The 20,649-nt window shown below is 43.8% G+C and overlaps 1 protein-coding gene across 1 annotated transcript in view; it reads right to left on the reverse strand.

The window, feature by feature from the left end:
* St8sia1 (ST8 alpha-N-acetyl-neuraminide alpha-2,8-sialyltransferase 1) overlaps positions 1-20,649 on the reverse strand; it is a 127,685-nt gene that overhangs the window by 40,853 nt on the left and 66,183 nt on the right. The window contains exon 3 of the mRNA XM_034511246.2: positions 650-759. Coding sequence (XP_034367137.1) covers positions 650-759 — 110 coding nt within the window. The remainder of the gene's footprint in view (positions 1-649; positions 760-20,649) is intronic.

Below are 20,649 nucleotides of genomic sequence, written 5' to 3' on the forward strand. Positions count from 1 at the left end.
ACAATGTCCACTCAGACACAGCCAAGCACAGGCTGGCCGTCTACAGTCTGAAGGTGTCTTCCCTTGGTCAAGCTTACAATTTTTATCATTGCCCTTCATCCAAGCTCACGCCCTGTGCTGCTCATTCCTGACCTAAGCTTCCTTCCTATGCAAAGTTCTCTCCCTGACCCTTCTTGCCAGTTCCAGTCACACACAGACAACCCTCCTCTTCCCCCCCCCCCACTTTAAATTGCACTGGCTCTTTCAAATACTTCTGTGGAAAACTAAGAAAAAAAAGGGTACACTTACAATGACTAAAATGTTTATTCATAAAGAGTTAGCCCGGAGGAAAGAACAATTTTCAAGGTCTTAATCACCCAACTATATAATCTCAGGGAAGATCTGAGCTCTCAAGATTCTCCCTGCTTTTCTTATTAGCGCAGTACCTCTGCTAAGGGAGCATTCTGGGCTTTGAACTTTGGGGAAAGTTCCCTAGCCTCCCCCCCAATTCCTAACCTATCTGGTATACTCTTGAAGAGAAGCTAAAGACAGGCGACAGGAATTTAATTGCAAGCCACTAGGTTTGAAAGGCTGGGGGGAGGGTATGGGAGGGCTGGGGGGGAAGGGGGAGGAGTCAGAGGCCACACCCACCGTGAGTACTCTCTCTTACCGCATGACAACATTTGCTTCATCTATTTGACGGCCGCAGCCACTCATCTTCAGAATCCCACCGTTTCCCACCACCGCACATTTCTTCAACGGCAGCTGGAAGGGGGTTGCCTAGCAACAGAAAACAAGGCGGGTTTTCACTGCAAAGAACACACAACTGCTCTGAAATCATTATCGACAGCAGACCCGAGGAATCCGAAGGATGTCCCAGCAGGGCAAAAAAAAGAGTATGAGGAAGAAGGATGTCACTGATTTGTTGGGAAACAAGCTGGCCTATTTCTTTTGGGTGGGCAGGGCGAGGGGAGACTAGAACAAAACAGAAACCACAAAGCGTCCTTAGAATATACTTAAATGTAACATTCTTTTTTCTTTCTCCAATTGGCTGAGCGCTCAGCACAGGATGTTTGCTGGGGAAAGCAGAAAGTCCAAACTAAACACAGGATCGTTTCTACAGTCATCAAACAGGACATAGAGTCAAAGAAATCCTGTTCTCCTGTGTGATTCCAGTGACACAGCAGCCATTTGTTCCCTGAAGGTTTCTGGGTGTGTCTTAAGCTAACTGTTTGGGGACAACCAGAAGAACTCAGAAGTCTGAGACTTCAAGATTCACAGTAAGGAATATGAAGAGAGAATGGGGTGACAAGGGTCTGACCTTAGGCCACAAACTAAAATGTACCACGAAGGTGCTGACTTTGCTGAAGAGAAAGACAGGCCAACTGTGACATGGCACCAAGAAGGAGTAGGCGGTACTGTACCCCAGCACGTAGACAAAGCTTTGTCATTTGAAGAATAAGAGGAGGGCTAGGGAGACCACTCAGTCAGTAAAGTGTTTGCCCAGCAAGCATGAGCACCTGAGTGTGAGACACACAACTTGTGCACACACTGGATGTGATTGTGTGTGCTTGGAATCCCAGCATGGAGTGGGGGAGGGGAGGGTGGCAGATTGAAATCAGGGTGATCTCAGCATTCACTGGCCAGTCAGAATCATCAGCTCCAGGGTAAGTGCAGGACCCTTCCCTTAGAAAGCAACTGATAAAGATACACAATGTTGACCTTTGGCCTTCACATACACACACACACACACAAACACACACACACATACATAAACAGAGGCAATAATGTTTGCAGGAAGAAAACTCACTGCTGTAAGCAGAACACCCTGGGTGGTTCTGTGTGGAACTCAGGAGCCATTAAGGGGCAGATGACTTGTGTCAAACCAGACAGCATGTGACTTTCTCCTGTAAATATCCAGCTAGACTGCAAAGAAAATGTTCTGTGTGCCGAAGCGCTCCAGCCTGGGGTGCTATTTATAGTGTCGGGGAATATGGAAACCCATAATAGCCCCTGAGAGTGAAATGAATCATTTGGCCCCTTCTAGCTGGGTCAGCAAGAACTGCCAGGTACCTGGGCTACTTGAAGTGACTGGAACAGAACACTGTTGTTGGAGTTCTTAGGGAAAAGACCCTGTAAACACAGGACTGGTCTAGAAAATGACTAGATTGGCAGGCCATGCTGGGTGAGTGGCATACAAATAACACAGACTATACCAAAGATAAAATGGAATTAACTCTACGAGGCTCTTGTCTAGGCATGAGGTAATAACTCAAGCAGGAAAAAAATTCCCAAGAGTCTCTGCTTTCATTGGTAGCTGAAAGAAGCAATTAGTCCAATGTGTGAAGATTTTATTCCCTTCGTTTCTGGTAGTAAAATGAACAGCCAGAGCTATGTAAATATTGGTGATAAATATGTAGTGTCTGAAGCGTAATGCCCAAGCACTTGCCCACTGGGAGAAAAGAATCGCCTGCATTACTTCAGCTCATGGTGACTGGTGTGTATAGCCCACCAGTGTTTACTGTGACCTATGAGTGGTGGAGACCAAGTACAAACCATGTGCCCTTGAGACTCATACTCTATTGGAGAACATAGAGAAGGGTGAAGGAAGGTGGAGGGATAAACAGTAGGACAGACACTGAGGTAGTCTGTGGAGAGAGACAGGAGATTGGCATGAGAAAGTCCAGAGACTTCCTGAGAGGAACTGCAAGGTCAGCAGGGTGACCAACCATGCACATAGGAAGCCCCCTGAGCAGATGTCTGTAGGACTTGAGAACGTGTGAACTGTGAACGTAGATCTGGATAGGGCCCCCTGGTGCAAAGACCCTGAGGAGGGAACATTCCTGGGGTGAGATAGAGGGGCAAGAGCCTCTTTTGTCTACAGATGAGTCAGCAGGACTAGAAGAAGAGTAAAGATTCCTGGGAAATGAGTGGGGAGCTGGGTGAGTGAGTGGGGGTAAGGTACCAGTACCATAAAGACAGTGGTTGTTATCCCAGGATGAGAGCCGAGTCTACAGAAACAGGCAGAGGAGGTAGCATTCCGATCTGTGCTCAAGTTCAATGGTGTTTGGCCAGGGAAGAGTCTGCTGTGACATCCAGGGAGTTTAGTGACCAAGAATAAGGTGACAGAGGCCAAGAGAGTCCTCAGTTCTGGAGGGATCCTAGAGGAAGTGACAAATGGATTTGCTGGGATACAGAGAGGAAATAAGGAAAGAAAGCAGAGGAAGAAAGGACTGGGGGAAAGGTACCTTTGATTTCAGCAGATGACAACTGTTTCCTGCGCTATAGAAGATCACAGCAGGGGCGAGTCTGGGGGACTGATTAAAAGCTCGGGTTTTGAGAAAGTCAAGTGACTGCCAAGTGGCCTCATCTAGCAGGGGATGAGCAGGAAGGGAGCCACTCTGTATGGAATAAAAGGTGCAAGGGACCAGGTATTTAGATTCAAGAGCCCAGAGTCAGAACAGAAAGAAGAGAAGGGCATCGGAACCTAGCAAAGGAAGGCAGTGACTGAGAAGGAAGGAAATAACTCAACTGCTCCTAAAAGATGAAGGGCCATGATGCTGAGACTGCCACGACGGGGCTGGACAACATGAAGACCACAGGTATCCTTGACCAGGAAAGGTGCAGCAGTAAGAAAATTGACCTGAGTCTGCTGAGTTGGAGGACTATAAATGTATATCTATTCAGATATATAATAGAAAAACATATACCAAAAGAAAAATGCCATTAATATGTGAATATACACCTTAAGGGTCTCACACAGCTGTACCCGTGATAATTAAGCCAGTAAGGAAATTCCAGGTATTCCCCACTAATAATAGGATGTATAAATGCTAGCCCCAAGTCCCTTAGTTGTTAAAGGGGAGACCTTGAACACAGAGGGCTGGCTACTCCAGGTTTTCTGGTGAGAATCTGGGCCCCAGACAAATAGACCTGGAGGATACAGGCTGCCCTCCAACTCCCAGATAACCAGGTTATGGACGGTAAGGTAGATGTCTCGTGCCTCTGTCTAGGGCTCCTTGTCTCCACAGGGAGGCCATGCTATGCAGGACACCGTGAGAACAGAAGTTGACTGGCATTAGCACCCACTCACCTCCCTCCTGTTTCTATTTCTTGTCTCCTCCTAGCAGAGTCCATGGACATGCCTAAACCTTGTCAACTCTAAATTTCAAAAGCTTTCATGGGACAGGACAACACAGTGATTTGTTTAACTGTCTAACTCTATCCTAACAATAAAAATCCATTTCAGTAGCAGAAAAATTAAGTGGTTTATGTCTATGCCCTTAGTGGATGCCATCCGTCAAAGACCTCAAGCAAAACCTTAGGATTCAGGGACCACGTAGTTATTTCTGACTCTCATCTGCTTGCTCCTCCGTTTTCTTAGCTGCTGGCCTCACAGAGGAAATTGATTGCATTTGGGAAAGTTCTCTCTAGTGTCTGAGAACACTGTGCTGGCTAAAACACCAGTGGACAATAAACTGGGCAAAGCTTTCAGCACAAAGAAATTTAAAGAGAAAATACTGCAAGTGTTCATCTAGCTATGTGAGATAATAATATTCTTATTCTAATTTGGGCTCAGGGTACTTAGCAATGGTCAGTGCTGGCCAGAATGATGTATAGCAAGGAGTCTCCTTTCAGCACACATTACACTGGACAGACCATGTGAATCTTAGGATTTTGAGAGAGTGTCTTTATAAAGCCCTTCTGTGCCGCGTTTTCTGATGAATCTCCTTGCACGTTTGCTGTCTCCAAGTATGGTAGTAAGCTGATATGTCAGACCCTTGCTCATATTAATAAAAGCTCTTATTTTAAGTGAAAGGATCGATTAGGACATATTAGATAAAATACGGAGATGAGGTCAATCGATTTAGAATCTGTTTTCTCAGTCACCTCAGCTCCTCAGTGCCCAGCGGAGGACAACTCTTCAATCACCCTCCCAGAATCACTATGAGAACTAGATGTGGATGACGTCACTGAGCGTCTCACCCAGAAAGTGTGAAGTTTAATATGCACATATGATACTTACATGTGACGATGTACTCATTTATAGAAAATCAACATTACTATACATAAAGTTAAATCCCCCTTCACGGGGAAAGTTATCACAGTGGTGACTTAGATGTAGAAGCTCCCAGAGGCTCAGGACTCTCATTTCCTGCCGGCCATGCAGTTTAGGAAGATTCTGGAACTTTTAAGAAGTGGAGCCTCATCGGAGGAAGTGTTTGTCACTGGGGGCGGGCCTTGTGTCTTTATTGCCTAGTTCTACTTCTGATTTCCTGTTAGTTTCCTGAGTGTAGATTCAACGTGACCAGCCAGCCGCCTGATCCAACTAGTGCCTTCCCTGGTCCTGCAGTGATGGACTGTTGTCCCTTTGGAAATGTAAGCCAAGATAAACTACTTCTCCATTAAGTTGTTTATTTTGCTTGTTTGTTTGCTTGCTTGCTTGTTGATTTTTTTTCAGGGTATTTTCTCACAGTAAGGAGAGAGTAACTAATCAATAACACATTGTTAAAACTCTGCTATAATACATAGTCCATCTTTGTGTGAGATGACTTCAGTTTAGAGGACTCACATAGATTTTGAACAGAATCATATTTTCAATCCCTCCATCTCTGTGACTGTATCTACTACATCTACTTATAAAATGTATGAGATTTAAAACGTGAGTTTTTACGGAGTCATGGCTTCTCATCTTTGTGTGTGGCATCCTCGATCAAACCAAACACATAGTGATCGGCAGTGTGCTTCTTGTATTGACGGCTGGGCATTTTAGATACTTTCCTGTGATAAAGCACCATGACCAAATGCAACTTAAAGAAGGAAGATTTTATTTTGGGTTACAGTTTCAGAAGGATAAAGTCCATTTTGGTGGGAGGCATGGCGGCAGGAATCTTTAAATGCAAGCATGAGAAAGAGAATTAAACAGCAGGTAGAGAGAGACTATGAAAACACAAGCTGGTCTCCAGTAATGCCCATCCTCCAGCAAGGCTGTGCCTTCTAACTGTCCCCCAGACAGTGCCACCAACTGGAGATGGAGTGTCAAAATGGCTGAGCCTATGGGGACCAATGCCATTTAATTCAAGAGTGGATACAAATGACACCCCCCCTTTTGGGGGGGGTTAGAGACAGGGTTTCTCTGTATAGTCCTGGCTGTCCTGAAACTCACTCTGTAGACCAGGCTGGCCTCAAACTCAGAAATCTGCCTGCCTCTGCCTCCCAAGTGCTGGGATTGAAGGTGTGTGCCACCACTGCCCAGCCACAAATGGCCCTTTTCCTGCACTTTCTGGATGGAAAGTAGAATTTCCTTTTGATGCAGCAGACAGATCAATTCATCTCCAAACCTGAAGAACAAGTCCTGTCACTCCCTAAACTGAAGGCTATTTGCAAAGCTGACCAGGGTCTTGCCTGAGAGGCCCCCAAACCTTATCACCTTCTACACACTGTACTATCTCTCTAGCTCAGATAACCAAATTCTAGGTTCATTCAACAACCATTGATGAAAATCTATTATTAGCTGGAGCTGTTCGGAAAGCTGGGGCAAGCCCAGTTCCTATACCTCATGTCTAGTAGAACACAAACCAGGCTTTAACAAAATGATGGGACCACACAGAGTACGGAGGCTAAAATGTGCACATCTGAAGCACTGAGCAGAGACTGTGGCTTCTCATCAAGTAGATAATCTTTCAGGGACTTAGTAAATGGATGCACATGAGAATCAGACACTCAGGTGTTTTGCACCAGGAATGATAGTGAAATACTTTTGAAGGCTAGAAGACTTTTTCAAAAGTTATCTGTGTCACTAAATATGTGCTGTGGGGGTCCGAGGACAACTCTGCTCCATTCATTCTCTCTTTCCACCTTTAGGTGAGTTATAAAACTCAAATTTTGGCCACCAGGCTTGGACAGCAAGCACCTTTAACTGCTGAGCGATCTTGCCAGCCTCAGAAGCCAGAAGATTTTGTCAGCAACAAACTCAACAGCCAACTGTGAAAATACTCCTGGCCAAAACATGCTCTGTGGGAAAAAAATCCATTAATATCTAAAAACTTAAGCCTGGGGCTTGTGTCTTTGCAGTGCCAGAACACCCCTGAATTGAGTGAATGAAAAATCACTAACCAGAGCCATGCACTGTGGCGGCCTGAGCTGCCCCACACTTGGGGGCCAGAAATGTTGAGAACTACACTACCCCAAGTTTGGGGGCCAAAATGTCTCAGACCATTCTGTCAATGTTTGAACCCTCACTACCAAAAGGCTTGGGGGCTAAGTTGTTGGCTCCCACTGCCCCAAGCAGCTCCAGTCTGCGGGTTGGGGTTCAACAAGAGAGAGAGTGAGGACGGACTCGAAGAATGGAGACCAGACAGAGTGTGATTCAATCCCATTTATTCTTCAGTCTCTCTTCTCCTCTCCAAGTCCCAAGTCTTGTGTTCCTAGTCCCTAGTTCCTAGTCCCTAGTGCCTCCAAGTTCCAAGTTTCTTCTTCCAAGTGCTAAGTGGCTAATGTCTAATTCCAAGTTCTTCCTCCAAGTGCCAAGTGCCTAATACCTAATGCCTAATAACTAACTCCAAGTTGTACTCTCTGAAGTGTCTGATTCTCTGTTACTCCAAATTGTTCTGTCCTAATGCCTAATTCCTACTCCCAAGTTGTAGTCTCTGGAGTGTCTGATTCTCTGTTACTCCAAATTGTTCTGAACTCTCCTGTCTGCCTCTCGCCTTTTATATGTCTCACTTCTAAGCCACGCCTCTAAGTCACACCCTTAAGTCACACACCTTTAAGTCTCACACACCCAAGGGAAAATCCTGGGTATCTAAAGCAAGATGTTATCAGAGTGTGCTCAGCTGTTGTAGGCTAATGTAATCAAGTCTCTTATCAGGATATATGGCTCAAGATGGCTGCAAGGATGAGAGCCGCCTTCTGTTGGCTCCCCACAATGCACAAAGCCAGGTGCGTTTGCGCTTCCTCCCCTGCCTGAGTCGTCTACACAAAAGAGCAGGGTCAAGGACCCCTCCACCCAGGCCAGCAGCAGAACCAGTGCTCTGACCTCAGTTGCTGGTACAAAGTGGTCAGTGAACCTGCTTGCAGCTCTTGGACACAACAGTTGTCCATAACAAATATACTAGTTGAGTTACTATTTCTGCAATGAAACACCATGACCAAAAGCAAGCTGGGAGAAAGGGATTCATGTGGCTAACACTTTCATATCGCTGTTCATCATTGATCCAAAAGTGCCAAAAACAGAACAACAACAAAAAAAACCCTCACAATAAAACATGGTGTTTGCTTCCTGTCGTTTCCATCACTCGCTCTCCTCGATACCAGTTCTGCTTCTCTTTGCTCCCATTTACCTGGATTTTGCTTTCTAAGATAGTGTCCACTATGTTATCCAGCCTGGCCCTCAACTTATGCTGTAGCTGAGGCTTGCCTTGAGTTCCTGATCCTCCTGCCTCAGCCTTCCACGTTGCAGGCGTGATACAGCCTTCCTTTTTTTTTTTTTTTTTTACATATAATATAGGTTAGATCTGCTTATTACAATTTTCACTGTACTTTCCTACTTTGACGTCATGTTCTTCAGTACGATGAATGACTTTTTACCTGCCATTGACTCTTCCTCTTCCTTCTTCTCCTCCTTCTCTTTCCCCTTCCTCTTTCCCTCCCACTCCCCCTCCCCTTCCTCTCTCTGCCCCTCCTCCTCCTTCCCTTCCCCTCCCCCTCCTCCTTGCTTTCTGCACCACTTTCTAGTTCCTCTTTTAGCTATGGTTCATACTCTTTCTTTGTTGCCCCTTTGTAGGGTGGATATCATAACTACTTAAGCACCAATACCATTTTGGAACTTTGAAATAACTAAGCTGCCATAAGCAAAGGTTTTCTGGTTTCATTATATATGTAATGTCAGCCGGAACTCTTAGTTAAGAGTTGACACTAATTTTGCACGTTTGGCCATACAAAGGGGATAAAGCTGGAGGGAAGGGTTCTTGCTTTCGTCAGTGGTGACAGTAATGAGGTTCTACTGTTGTTATTTTTCTGTTCAGTCCACTGTTTGCCTCCAACCTCTGTTCTCTTCGATGGCAACAGAGAGCAAGCTCTCCTTGCCAGTTACAAATTAAAGCTGGAAAAAAAAATCACTGTTGGAGACTACTAGAGAGAGCAACTGCCAGCATTAAGTAGAGAGCGAAAATCATGTCAGACAACTAGAAGTTTTGCTTTGCTAACCTTTTAAATGACCCAAAAGGTTTTCACCACCACGTCAACCACGATTAGTCACTATGTCAAAACATATGCCCACATTCCTTCATGAAAATTTCCAGGTTTTGACCATAAAGACATCAACACACACGTCACTGCACCCAGACTGGTCATTTCTCTGTCCCCTCACCTACCACTGGAGATGGACGCCCACACTTAATTATGCTTCACCCACACACATAATTTAATTTCTTGCACATATGTTAATTATACCCTCAACCTAGGCATCCGCATGTACCCCCTCCTTTCTTCACATCTAATTATAGCCCCCTCTTATGAATGTAATTACACTATCATCCACCCATCTAATTATGCCCCCTCAACATATTTAATTGTACCGCCCTGTTCAAGGACCTAATTATATTGGAAGCAACACACCAATTAAGCCCCAACTCTCCACCAATATCCCTCAGATGCATACAACTGTGTGTCTTAGCCAACTGCTTCATTTCTTCAAATAAGGATAAACAATTTTCCAAAAGGAAATCCCTAACAAGCATGGTACCCGCTGGCTGGGCAAAATGGGCACAAATTGAGTCTAAGAAACCCTAGTTCCTTCCAGGAGGTAAACTAGCATGTGTTTGTTTTTTTCAGCCACTTGACAAAGCATTTGGAAGTCCAAATCAATTTCAGCTGTGTTCTGTCTTTGCATGTGTGAGCATTTTTGTGATGAAAAACATCTAGTAATTAGTTCATTTATTTCAAAGAAAATATGCTTCTTATTACAGATAGTTAGTTATTGAGTTCTTTGTCAAATGTTACCCCAAACTTTCTCTAGGGATATGTAAGTATTGACTGTAGAATATTTGCAGAACAGTTTTGTAATTATGTAAGAATGCTTTCCTCAAAGTGTTAATGCTAAGATTTGCACTCTCCTCTCTGCTAACAACACTGTGATTTTGAAAAGGAAAGTCAGCATCATGTTTTCTACCAAGCATGCAAACTTTGGAAATTGAATGGATTGGATATTTATATACTGGTTACTTGTGTGTGTATGTGTGTGTGTGTGTGTCTGTGTTGCATGTATATCTGTATGTGTATATGTGTGTATGTGTGTATATGTATGTGCATGTGTATCTGTATTGTGTATATGTGTGTTTGTGTGTCTATCTCTGTATGTGAATGTGCATGTGTGTCTGTATATGTATGGGTGTATTATGCATATGTGTGTCTGTGTATGTATGTGTATGTTGCATGTGTATCTGTATGTGTATATTATGTGCATGTGTATCTGTATGTGTATGTTATGTGCATGTGTATCTGTATGTGCGTATATGTCTATGTATGCTTGTATGTCTGTCTATGTATGAGTGTGCATGTGTGTGCACATGTGTCTGTGTGTGCATGTATGTCTATATGTGTGTGCATGTGTGTCTATATGTGTGTGTCTGTGTGTGTGTGTGTGTGTGTAGGTCATGTTAGGTGTCTCTCTCAACTACTCTTCACCTAATCTTTTAGGAACAGGGTCTCCCAGTAAACCTGGACCTTGCACATTTGAGTATGTCTGCTGTCCAGAAAGCTGTAAGGAACCCTCCTGCCACTATATCCTGGCTACTGGAATCACAGGGAAACAGCACACCCAGCCTTTAGGTGGGTTCTGGGGGTTGAACTCAGGACCTTTTTCTTGCATGCCCATCATAAACTGGGTACTTTGTTCATTAAAGTGCTCAAGCAACTTTAAAAGTACTACTTTGAAATTTTACATATTTGATTTAATCTGTTAGCTCAGGACACGATTCCATATGATTTGATTCCATGTGACCATTTGGAAGACTTTGGGAAAATCTTATAGTCGATGACAAGTTAATTAGTTGGTGCTGATGTCATTTCTGTCTCCCAAATGGCAGAACAGTGACAGAGGCTGTACACCAGGCTTGCATGTGGCCACATTTCAAAAGTCATCAAAATGACTGGAGCTATTATTTTCCTCATGGCGTAAAGAAAAATGAAAGGTGCATAACATTTCAAAAGCAGCAGGAAGTTTTCTCCATGGCAGAACTGAGAGCAGGAAGGACGGGCTCACCCATCGCTGTTAGCCCTACACTTGCAAAGCCTTCATTGGAAGTAGCATTAAGAGGTTCTTCAAAGATATTGATGAGGCCCCTTTAGCAAACCTCCATCTCCAAAAATATTTACATTTCAGTTCATAACAGTAGCAAAATTATAGTTGTAAAGTAGCAATGGAAATAATTTTATGGTTGGGGGGGGGGGGTCACCGCAACATGAGGAACTGTATTAAAGGGTCACAGCGATAGAAAGAATGAGAACCACTATGTTAGTGAATGTTGCCCCTAAACCTCACCAGCCTGCACCAAGACTCCCAGCTTCACTGTCACCTCCCACTCTCATGAGGCACAATCCCTTGGGCTTCTCATTTGTAACACTGGGGCTCACTCCATAAACTCTGAGGACTGAGGCTTATATCAGACACAAAGTGGCCAACAGCCACTGTTTTTAGTTTTGTATGGACCAACAGTATCTCAGTGTAATTAAAAGTATACACACACACACACACACAGAAAGAGAGAGAGAGAGAGAGAGAGAGAGAGAGAGAGAGAGAGAGAGAGAGAGCTACTGACTGCACATGAATGGCCTCTAATTCATCCCATAGCAAATTGTCATTCACATCCTAATTCCCCTCAAATGAGGCCTGGTGTAAGACATTGGTTCTCACACTAAAAGTCCCACCATGTGCCCTACAGCTCTTCACCAAGGTACGCAGAGCCCTCCACCAGCATGAACTTCTTTTGTGCCTACATGACCTAGGCAGATGTCCAGCATCCCCATGCCCCCTCCTGTTTTCCTTACCCCACCCTCTAGCCACAGGATTGGGTTTGCGCCCTTCAGATCTGCAGGTACCATGCCAGACAGGGTATGCTCAGAAGCTCAAGGAGCACTTGACAATGCAAGCGGACTAGATGTGTGTTAGAATTCATTTATGCTCAATGAGTCACAAGAGCTGTGTCAGAACTGTGTGCATTGGCTTGTAAATCTATATGGAATCTGATGAAATCATTTCCTCAGCATGACAGAGAGCTTAGGGTGCACTATCTGTCATTTTATTTCCAACTGGAAGCCTCTGTTGATGTTTCCCAACAAGGCAGTTCATGGAAACCACCCCCTACACGCAACAAAACCATCACCGAAGTATAGGTGGGGGGGGGGGGGACACAGTTGACCGCAGGCTGGGTTCCTGTCCCTGATTTCCTGTTTTCTCACTTATTTCTAGAAGCGACCTTGCCACTGAAAGGGACACAGCAGTACTACTTCCTCCCATTCCCCAAAATCAAGAACTGCAGATATCAAGTGACATTCAACTAAGGACATTTGACAAATGTTTGTAGTCAAGCCACCAGCTACCGGGCACTGTGCAAACAGCCATGTCAAAAAATCCTGACCTCTGGCCTTCTGTTTGTTCTGTTAAAAGGTCACATGAATTAAGGGTTTCATTTTGTCTTCAGCTATAAACACCATATAGTTAGTCAGTAGCACAGTGGATCCCTAAACTGTTAATCCAGTTTCACAGATTAGAGACTTAAACAAACAGTACTGAGATGTATTGCCCACTATCTAAATATGGGCATCGAGAAAAGAAAGCAAGACTGATTGTCTTGTATGCAACTATTTTATCTATTAAACATCAAAGAAGTGAAGCCTCAGACACTTCACTTTAAGAAAGATGCTCCCTGCATTTCCCCAGCTCTCTGAACAGCACTAAAGGGAGTGAAGTCAACTTCTGAACATCTTTTATTCCTAAGAAGGTTTTCCAAATATCACCAGGTGCTTCCCTGATAAGTTTCCAAGCACTTGACTCGGGGAGTCTCTAAATTTCCCACCAATAATCCTGTGTCAACTTACTTCACTCTGCCTTGTAGACACCTTCTCTCCCTTCTTCATGATGTGGTCTCCAGAAACTGACATCATCAGCACCAACATGTTTCTGGTACCTGGGCTGGCTCGTTCTAGGTCAACTGGACACAAGCTAGAGCCATCTCATAGGAGGGAGCCTCAGTGAATAATATATCCATAAAATCAGGCTATTTTTTAAATTTTTCTTGATTAGTGATTGATGCAGGAAGGCCCAGCCTATTGGGGATGATGCCACCCCTGGTCCTGGATGCTACAGGAAATCAGGATGAACTGATGAGGATCAAGCCAGCAAGCAACATTCTTCCATTGTCTTTGCTTCAATTCCTGCCTCCAGATTCCTGCTTGAGTCCCTAACCTGACTTCCCTCATTGATGGAGTGGGACCTGAGAGTTGTGCGCTGAAATAAACCCCTTTCTTGTCAAGTTCCTTTTAGACAATGTCTTATCTCAGCAACAAAATGTATTAGTACAGTCTCACTTCCATGCTGCTGAAAGGATCTCTGGGTAGAGCTTGGAAATTGGAAGTGTCCCGTGATATTTTTGTATAAAATCAATCAGATATTTCCCAAACTCTCACACACATCACTGTCAACTGGACTAGAATTAATGCCTTCACTGAGTGACAGGACAAGACAGGACAAGACAGGACAGCAGTTCCTCCATCTTGTATTCTTACTAAGACCATTTCTGGTTCAACTAGAATTCAACCTCTTTGTTGGAGAATCCCATGGAAAAACCAACCAAGTCTGTTCTAGGAACCCAACGTTGGGCTGTCCTAGGTTACTCAGCTTAGCTTCTGTTAAATACTTGTTTATGTGAAACTGGTTCCGGCTAACCACTTATCATAGCTCCTGTTAAAACCGCTTGCTTCAAACTGAAGCCCTCCTGCAGCTGTCCAACAAGATGCCCGGATATGGTTTCTGTCTTTAAAGACAATGCATTCTGGATACTTGGGGCCACATCTAGGTCCCCAAAAACTTGAGTTTGGTTCTAGCCAGCTGAAATAAGGGCTTTCAATTGTCTATAAACTGTGTCTGAGCAGTAATCTCTGGTGTGCTACCCATGATAACACACCTCTCTCTCTCTCTCTCTCTCTCTCTCTCTCTCTCTCTCTCTCTCTCTCTCTCTCTTTCTCTTTCCCTCTCTCTCTCCTCGTGTGTGTGTGTGTGTGTGTGTGTGTGTGTGTGTGTGTGTGTATGTGTGCGTGTGCATGTGTCTTTGAGGGTGTTTCTAGAAAGGCTGCAGTTGGAGGGAAGACCCACATCCTCAGGTTGCACATTTCTATCATCTATGGTCTCTAACTACAAAGGGGAGAGGTTGGGAAGAGTAGAGGTTTTCATCTCTCTCTGCTTCCTGGATTTTCCTGTGACTAGTTGCCTCACACTCCTGCCACAGTGGTTCCCCTCTATGATAGCTACTCTCTCAAACTACAATCCCAGATAACACTTCCTTTTATATTGTTTCATATCAGGTATTTGGTCATAGGAATAGAAAAAGTAAATAATACTTGGCCCCAGAATGTTCCCTGACCAATCTCACCTTCAGAGACAAATATCCATATCCTTCAGAGACAAATATCCACACCTGAGCAAACACAAGGACCTGAGTTCAAATTCTGATCACTCATCGAAGCTGAACATTGCTGTATGCATGTGTACATACATGGGAGTCACAGACCATTGCATCTTGAAAGCTTGCTGGCCAGGCTAGCCAAGCTGGAAAAATGGCAAGCTTTGGGTTCAGTAAGAGACCATATCTCAAGCCAAAGAAGCAGAAAGCAGTAGAAGACGACACTGGGTATTCTGTTCTAGTATCCACATGGGGATGCATGGTTCAATTACCTCCCATGCACACACCAACATGTCCAAAGAATTGTATTTGAGACTGACTCCACACACATGTACATTCACACAACATGCACATGTACAGAAATACACACACTATTGGCGTATGCTTCAAATGGTTTTTCAACACAGTAGCAGCCAGATCAATTCCATCTGGAGGACAGATGTGGTTTTTGTGTGTGGTTCTCTAGAACTCAGACAGACTATGGTAGACTCAGCTACTGAAAGAGAAGTAGTCATGGGCAGGACAAATCTAGATTATTCAGAAAAAATACAGGAAGTTTTAGGGAACTTTCCTATAAATGAGAACCCCCCCCCCCCGCCAGGATTCTCATGACAAAGGAAAGTTCCAAAGGGATTCTGAAAAGCTCCTCTGGTTTCTACTGAGAAAACATGAACACGCACCCATCACTTCCTTTGGCTCCCCAGCCCTGTGCTGCTGAGGTTGGTTATGCTGTCTAAACCAAAGGAGACTCATTTTACTAATACTTTGCATTCTGCCTTGGTGGCTTAAGGTATGAGGAGTCTCTTTCTGTTTCATAATACCAGCATGTTATTAAACTTCAATGATGATTCACAATGTAATCAATTCCTTAGTGTCGAATGTCCTGTGTCATTTTTTGCACACCTTTGAATGATGGTGCTGCACACACCCATCTATCATCCGAGCCCTTTGGTGGTCAAGGCAGAGGATCATAAGTTCCATTGACAACAAAAAAATTTTGAATTGGAATAGTTTATAGTTGTGGCAGTGATTTGGGGGCGGAGGGAGGGGATGGTTGTTATCAACTAAGTCTATTCTCTCTTAGATATGTTTAATAAAGATCAGATAATTTTACAGAAATCTCCAGACAACCTTTTAGATAACTTTTAGACAACTTTATTACCCAGTCCACACAGTATCTCTCCTGCTGCCCTGTGACCTTGAACACTGAACCAATCATTTCCTTAAGAGACACCCTTTATATGGTCAGGTAGTGAGTGAAGGCTCAAGCAAGGTCTGTTCACAGAGAAGACTGCATTGCTGCCTCAACTTCCTCACCAGGCTCTCCTGGGTCATATTGATAAAGTACTCATCCATTTCTACATGAAAAATTCAACACGCTCTCTCAGATCTCATTACACTATAATGCGAGAGATTTCGTTACACTATAATCCATTTACAGGACATTAATCAGAGGGGGCAGGCAGGGCCACATAAACAGCAGAAGACAAAGATTTGGATGTCAAAAGGGGTGAGTCGAATCCTGACTTGGGATCCAAAGCCTTCTAGAAGGAAATCCTAGCCAGGAGCTTAACATCCAATCTCCAGCATCCAAACAAAACCAAACTACAGCAAAGAGTAGCTGGGCGTGGCCCTGTGGCCTGTAGTCCCAACAATGAGAGGTGAAGACAAGCTTCTGACAGCCTGGTCAAAACAGCAAGCTTAGGGTGTCGGGAGGTATTCCTGGTCAAGGGAATAAGGCAGACAGAGACATACCTGGCACCTTATTGTGGGTTCTACACTTGTGGACCCACAACTAGACACACATCCACAATCAAATTATGAAAATTCTCTCTCTGCAATCCATTTGTCTAATGCATTACATTTTTTTGTAGATTTTCATTTGTTTCCTAAATATTTTACCTAGAAATGTTACATTTTTAGGTGATCGAACCCATTTCTTTAAATAGACATATCTTTATAATTTAAAATAAAAACAAATTGAAAACGTTTCACCCAATGTATTCCTCTAAAATGGCATGCTTATCTATTCTTCTTCTCATCCCTGATTTGTCAGGATAACCTACAAAGTGATGACTTCATCATGGTACCTTTACACGTATGTTGTTCATACTAATCTGGTTCATTAAGAACTCTCAGAGTTAAACATGACTTTATACACGTGTCACCATGCTATGCTCATACTAATCTGGTTCATTAAGAACTCTTGTTGAACATAAGTCACGTTAGAACTTGGGAGGCTGATTTGGGAGAGTCATTGATGATCAAGCCACCATGGGCTGCATAGTAAATTTCAGACTAGCCTTGGCTACAGTTTGAGACCCTGTTTCAACAAACCAAAAAATAAGAAAGAGACTGGAAGTGGGGAGGAACAGGGACCAGTCAGTCTCTGTAGATTATAAACACACATACAACTTGCTGTATTTGTACCTACGCTGGGTGTAAAATCCTAACCAATGAAAGGGAACAGAGCTGGAAAGTCACCAGAATGTCTATTTTTCTACATGTTGGCCCTATTTACTCGCATGTGTTCTTTCTTATACCATCTCTCCGGCATCAACGTTCCCTGAGTGAGGGCAGTTTCTCTGTTTGACTGTGAGAGAAGGAAGGCATGGTTTGGGTGTGAGGAAGGGTATGGTCTGGATGTGTCTGGGTGTGAGGAAGGGAGTATTCTCTGAGTGTCTGGGTTGAGGGAGGGTGTGTCTGGTTGTGTCTGGATGTGACAGAGGTTGGTCTCTTTGTATATGGATTTATTATAGATGGCTAAATTTCTCTTTTCTTGACAACTAGAACTTCAGGAAAGTGAAGCCTTGGTTGGTTGTCTGGCACTGGCCTAGAGAAGACCTCTGGCTCATATATCCTTTAACCAACTCTGAGAAAAAGAATGCAGCGACAGCCCAATTTTTGAGCCTGAACCCTTTTTTTGAATACACCAAACATGATAGAAAAGCCACAGAAGCACTGTCAAGTTTGGGACTGACCATTCTGTTTCTCACCCCCTTTTGGGCGTAACTTCATCAGAGAAAACTCTGCAGAGAGGTGGGATGATATTATCCACGTATTGTTCATGTTAGACAAGTATTCTACAACCATCTTGTAGGTACACAGTTTATAAAAATGACCCAAGTCGTGTAAACGACCATGGCTATGTACGTTAAGCACAAGAGCAGAGAAGTAGACCACTCAGAGGGCCCCTAAGGGTGATCATTTGTGTCTTCATCTATGCTTCCCTCAGCTATAAAATGAGAAAATACCTCTACTGCTTATTAAATTAATTAAATAAGGGGCTGGAAAATGGCTCAGGGCTTAAGAGGCCAGAGGACCCAAGTTTGGTTCCCAACACTCATGTTGGGCAGCTTCCCACTCACACCTGTTTATAACTCCAGCACCAAGGGTCTGACACCCTCTGGCCTCTGAAAGTACCTGCACACCAATGGTGTGCACACACACACACATGCACAGGTACACATATCAATAAATAAGTAAATGAATAAATTGTTAGTAAGTAAATACAATGACAAGGAAACATGCCAAGGTTGGCCCTGAGGAATCCCAGTCTTCGCTATTACCAAGGTCTTATCTATGAAAATGTCAATCACCCACACTGCTCTGAGAACATCTCTGCTTATTGTCACTTTTTCCTAAACCATCCTCCTACACGTGCTTGCCTTCTTCCCCACACCCTAGCCCCGTGGACACGCCCAACGCCTCACTAGTTTTCTGTCAACCATCTGGCAAAGTAGAAAAACAAGAGTCCTGTGGTTTTCGGCATAACCCCAAACAATTTTTATTCCCTTTAAGTATGTTCTTTTCAAATACATGGCAATGTTAAACAGCATCAGCTCTCTGCTTTTTTTTTTTTTTTTTTTTTTGTGAAATACAGACTGCCCTTCTCCCCAAGATTTTCTGACTCTCACTCATGCATCTCATGTCTTATAAATCTTGCTTGCTCAGTGTTTATCTTCGGAAGCTATAACCCTTCGTCTTCTAAGTCTTTCCTTGCTTCTACTTGTTCTTCAAACAAAAGGTCAGCCATAAAGCTACCAGATACATTCTGAAGTGAATGGCTAGGGTGTACTTAGTTTCTTGACCTGTTCTTGGCTGGCTTTTGAAAATGGCAGAGCACTTTGGCACTTCTCTCTGAGGACCACTTTCTAAAAGTGTGATTAGAGTCTAAAAAAGTAACTTTTGCAGATTACCTAAGTCTATGACTTTTACTAATCCCAGAAAAGTGACCAAGCTTCCAAGTGAAAGGCCAATTGTTCTATTTCCAATGCTGAAACCTCTTCAGCAGCAAAAGTTTCCAGGGGTCGAAAAATTATGATTGTCTCTGGCAAGGGGTTGCTGGAGGCTGTATCAACTGGCCCATTTCCTAAATGGATTGGCTCCAGAGTGCTTCAAAACGAAAAGATATTTTCCTCCACCAGCTGAGCCAAGATAACTTGAAAACATGCGGGCTATATGTTAATTTAAAAACATGAATCCCACTCATGTATTCTGTGGGGAAATTGATCCAGAAACATCTGATGTAGGAAGACTGAATTAAGGCAGAGCACCACGCCTTAGCATTGGCGCTGAATCCAGCCACAGGGAGGCTGAGGAGAGGCCAGGCTCCTAGGGTTCTGCACTACACTCTTTTTGTCATGTCTGGTTGGAAGGTGGGCAGAGACGGGCCACACCGACATCTCCATATAAATTTTCTGACAAAATAGCAATTTCACCCTCCCATGTCTCACAAGATTGGGTGTTTCACAACACCTGAGACTTTGTAATGATATATTACCTCTCATGGAGCCACATGTTAAATCAAGGCTTGGATGGAAAACTTCCCCACAGGCTCTTGCGTTTTAGCTCCTGTTCTCCTCAGAGCTTTGTTTGAAGAGGTGGTGGAGTCTTTAGTGGGGAGGAGGCTAGAAGAAATGAGCCTCTGAACATGGCGGGCCTCACTTGTAGTCTGTTTCCCTGGTCCAAAACCATATGAGCAAACTGCCTACTACTACGTCTGCCACATAAGCCACAGCCCCAAGGCTGCTGTGCCTTCCTGCTTGTGATAAATTGTACTCTCAAACAGCAATCCAAAATAGATCCTGCTTTCTTACACTGCTTGTTATAGGTATTTGAGCATGGCAACAGAAAAATACACACAGTAACAAAAGGAGCACATTGTAGCAGCCAGCTTAAAACATCTATATTCTCTCCCTAAGGCTTCAGGCTGAGACTGCCCAAACACACTTTTTCTTGTGTGTAGCTGTCACCTCCACTCTGATAATGAACCTCCGGTCTCAACTCAACAGCACAGACCAGCAGGAGTGGCATCATAGTTCAAAAGAGACCTTGACATATCAGCCAAATAGGACATGCAGAACATTTGGGGGCGGGGCACAAATATGAACAGATAACTAATGGGAAAAACAGAGAGGTGAACTCACAAGAAACATTAATAAGATACTGAGTTTGGATTTGTTTAACACACACAAAAAAACCTTCTTGGATGGATGTTAATGTGTTTGTGAGAAAAAGAAAAACTAGGAGTCATTGCATTCATTCATTCATTCTGCTAAAATGTATAAAGTCTCTATTATATTCTAAGCACGGTGCTATGTGCAGAGATACTGCAGGTCCCTATCGCCCCTAATTGAGTGTCTTCTCTAAGAGCTTTCCAGGGGAGTGGAGAAAGGGCCCTCGGGCACTGAAACACACCCCCAAGATGAAATTCAATCAAAATCTAAAGCATAAATAGAAATTAATGAAGAAGAGGCCCGGAGCTTCCAGGAAAGGGACAATGATATGTTGGAATCTCTGTTAAATTAAGGAGCACACGTGGTATTTATGAAGACCAGTAAGCTTAAGATAGAAGTAGTCCTGTGGGAATTGGTCCTGCAGGTCCGGAGGACACCAGGTCAAATGAAGGTGAAAAGCAGTTAAGGAGTCAGTCTTAAAATGGACAGGATGAGAGTCGCGAGCTGTGGACAAGCTGCCAGAGTCTTCACTT

Source organism: Arvicanthis niloticus, chromosome 9 (genome assembly GCF_011762505.2).
Source record: "Arvicanthis niloticus isolate mArvNil1 chromosome 9, mArvNil1.pat.X, whole genome shotgun sequence".
In the NCBI taxonomy this organism is placed as follows: domain Eukaryota; kingdom Metazoa; phylum Chordata; class Mammalia; order Rodentia; family Muridae; genus Arvicanthis; species Arvicanthis niloticus.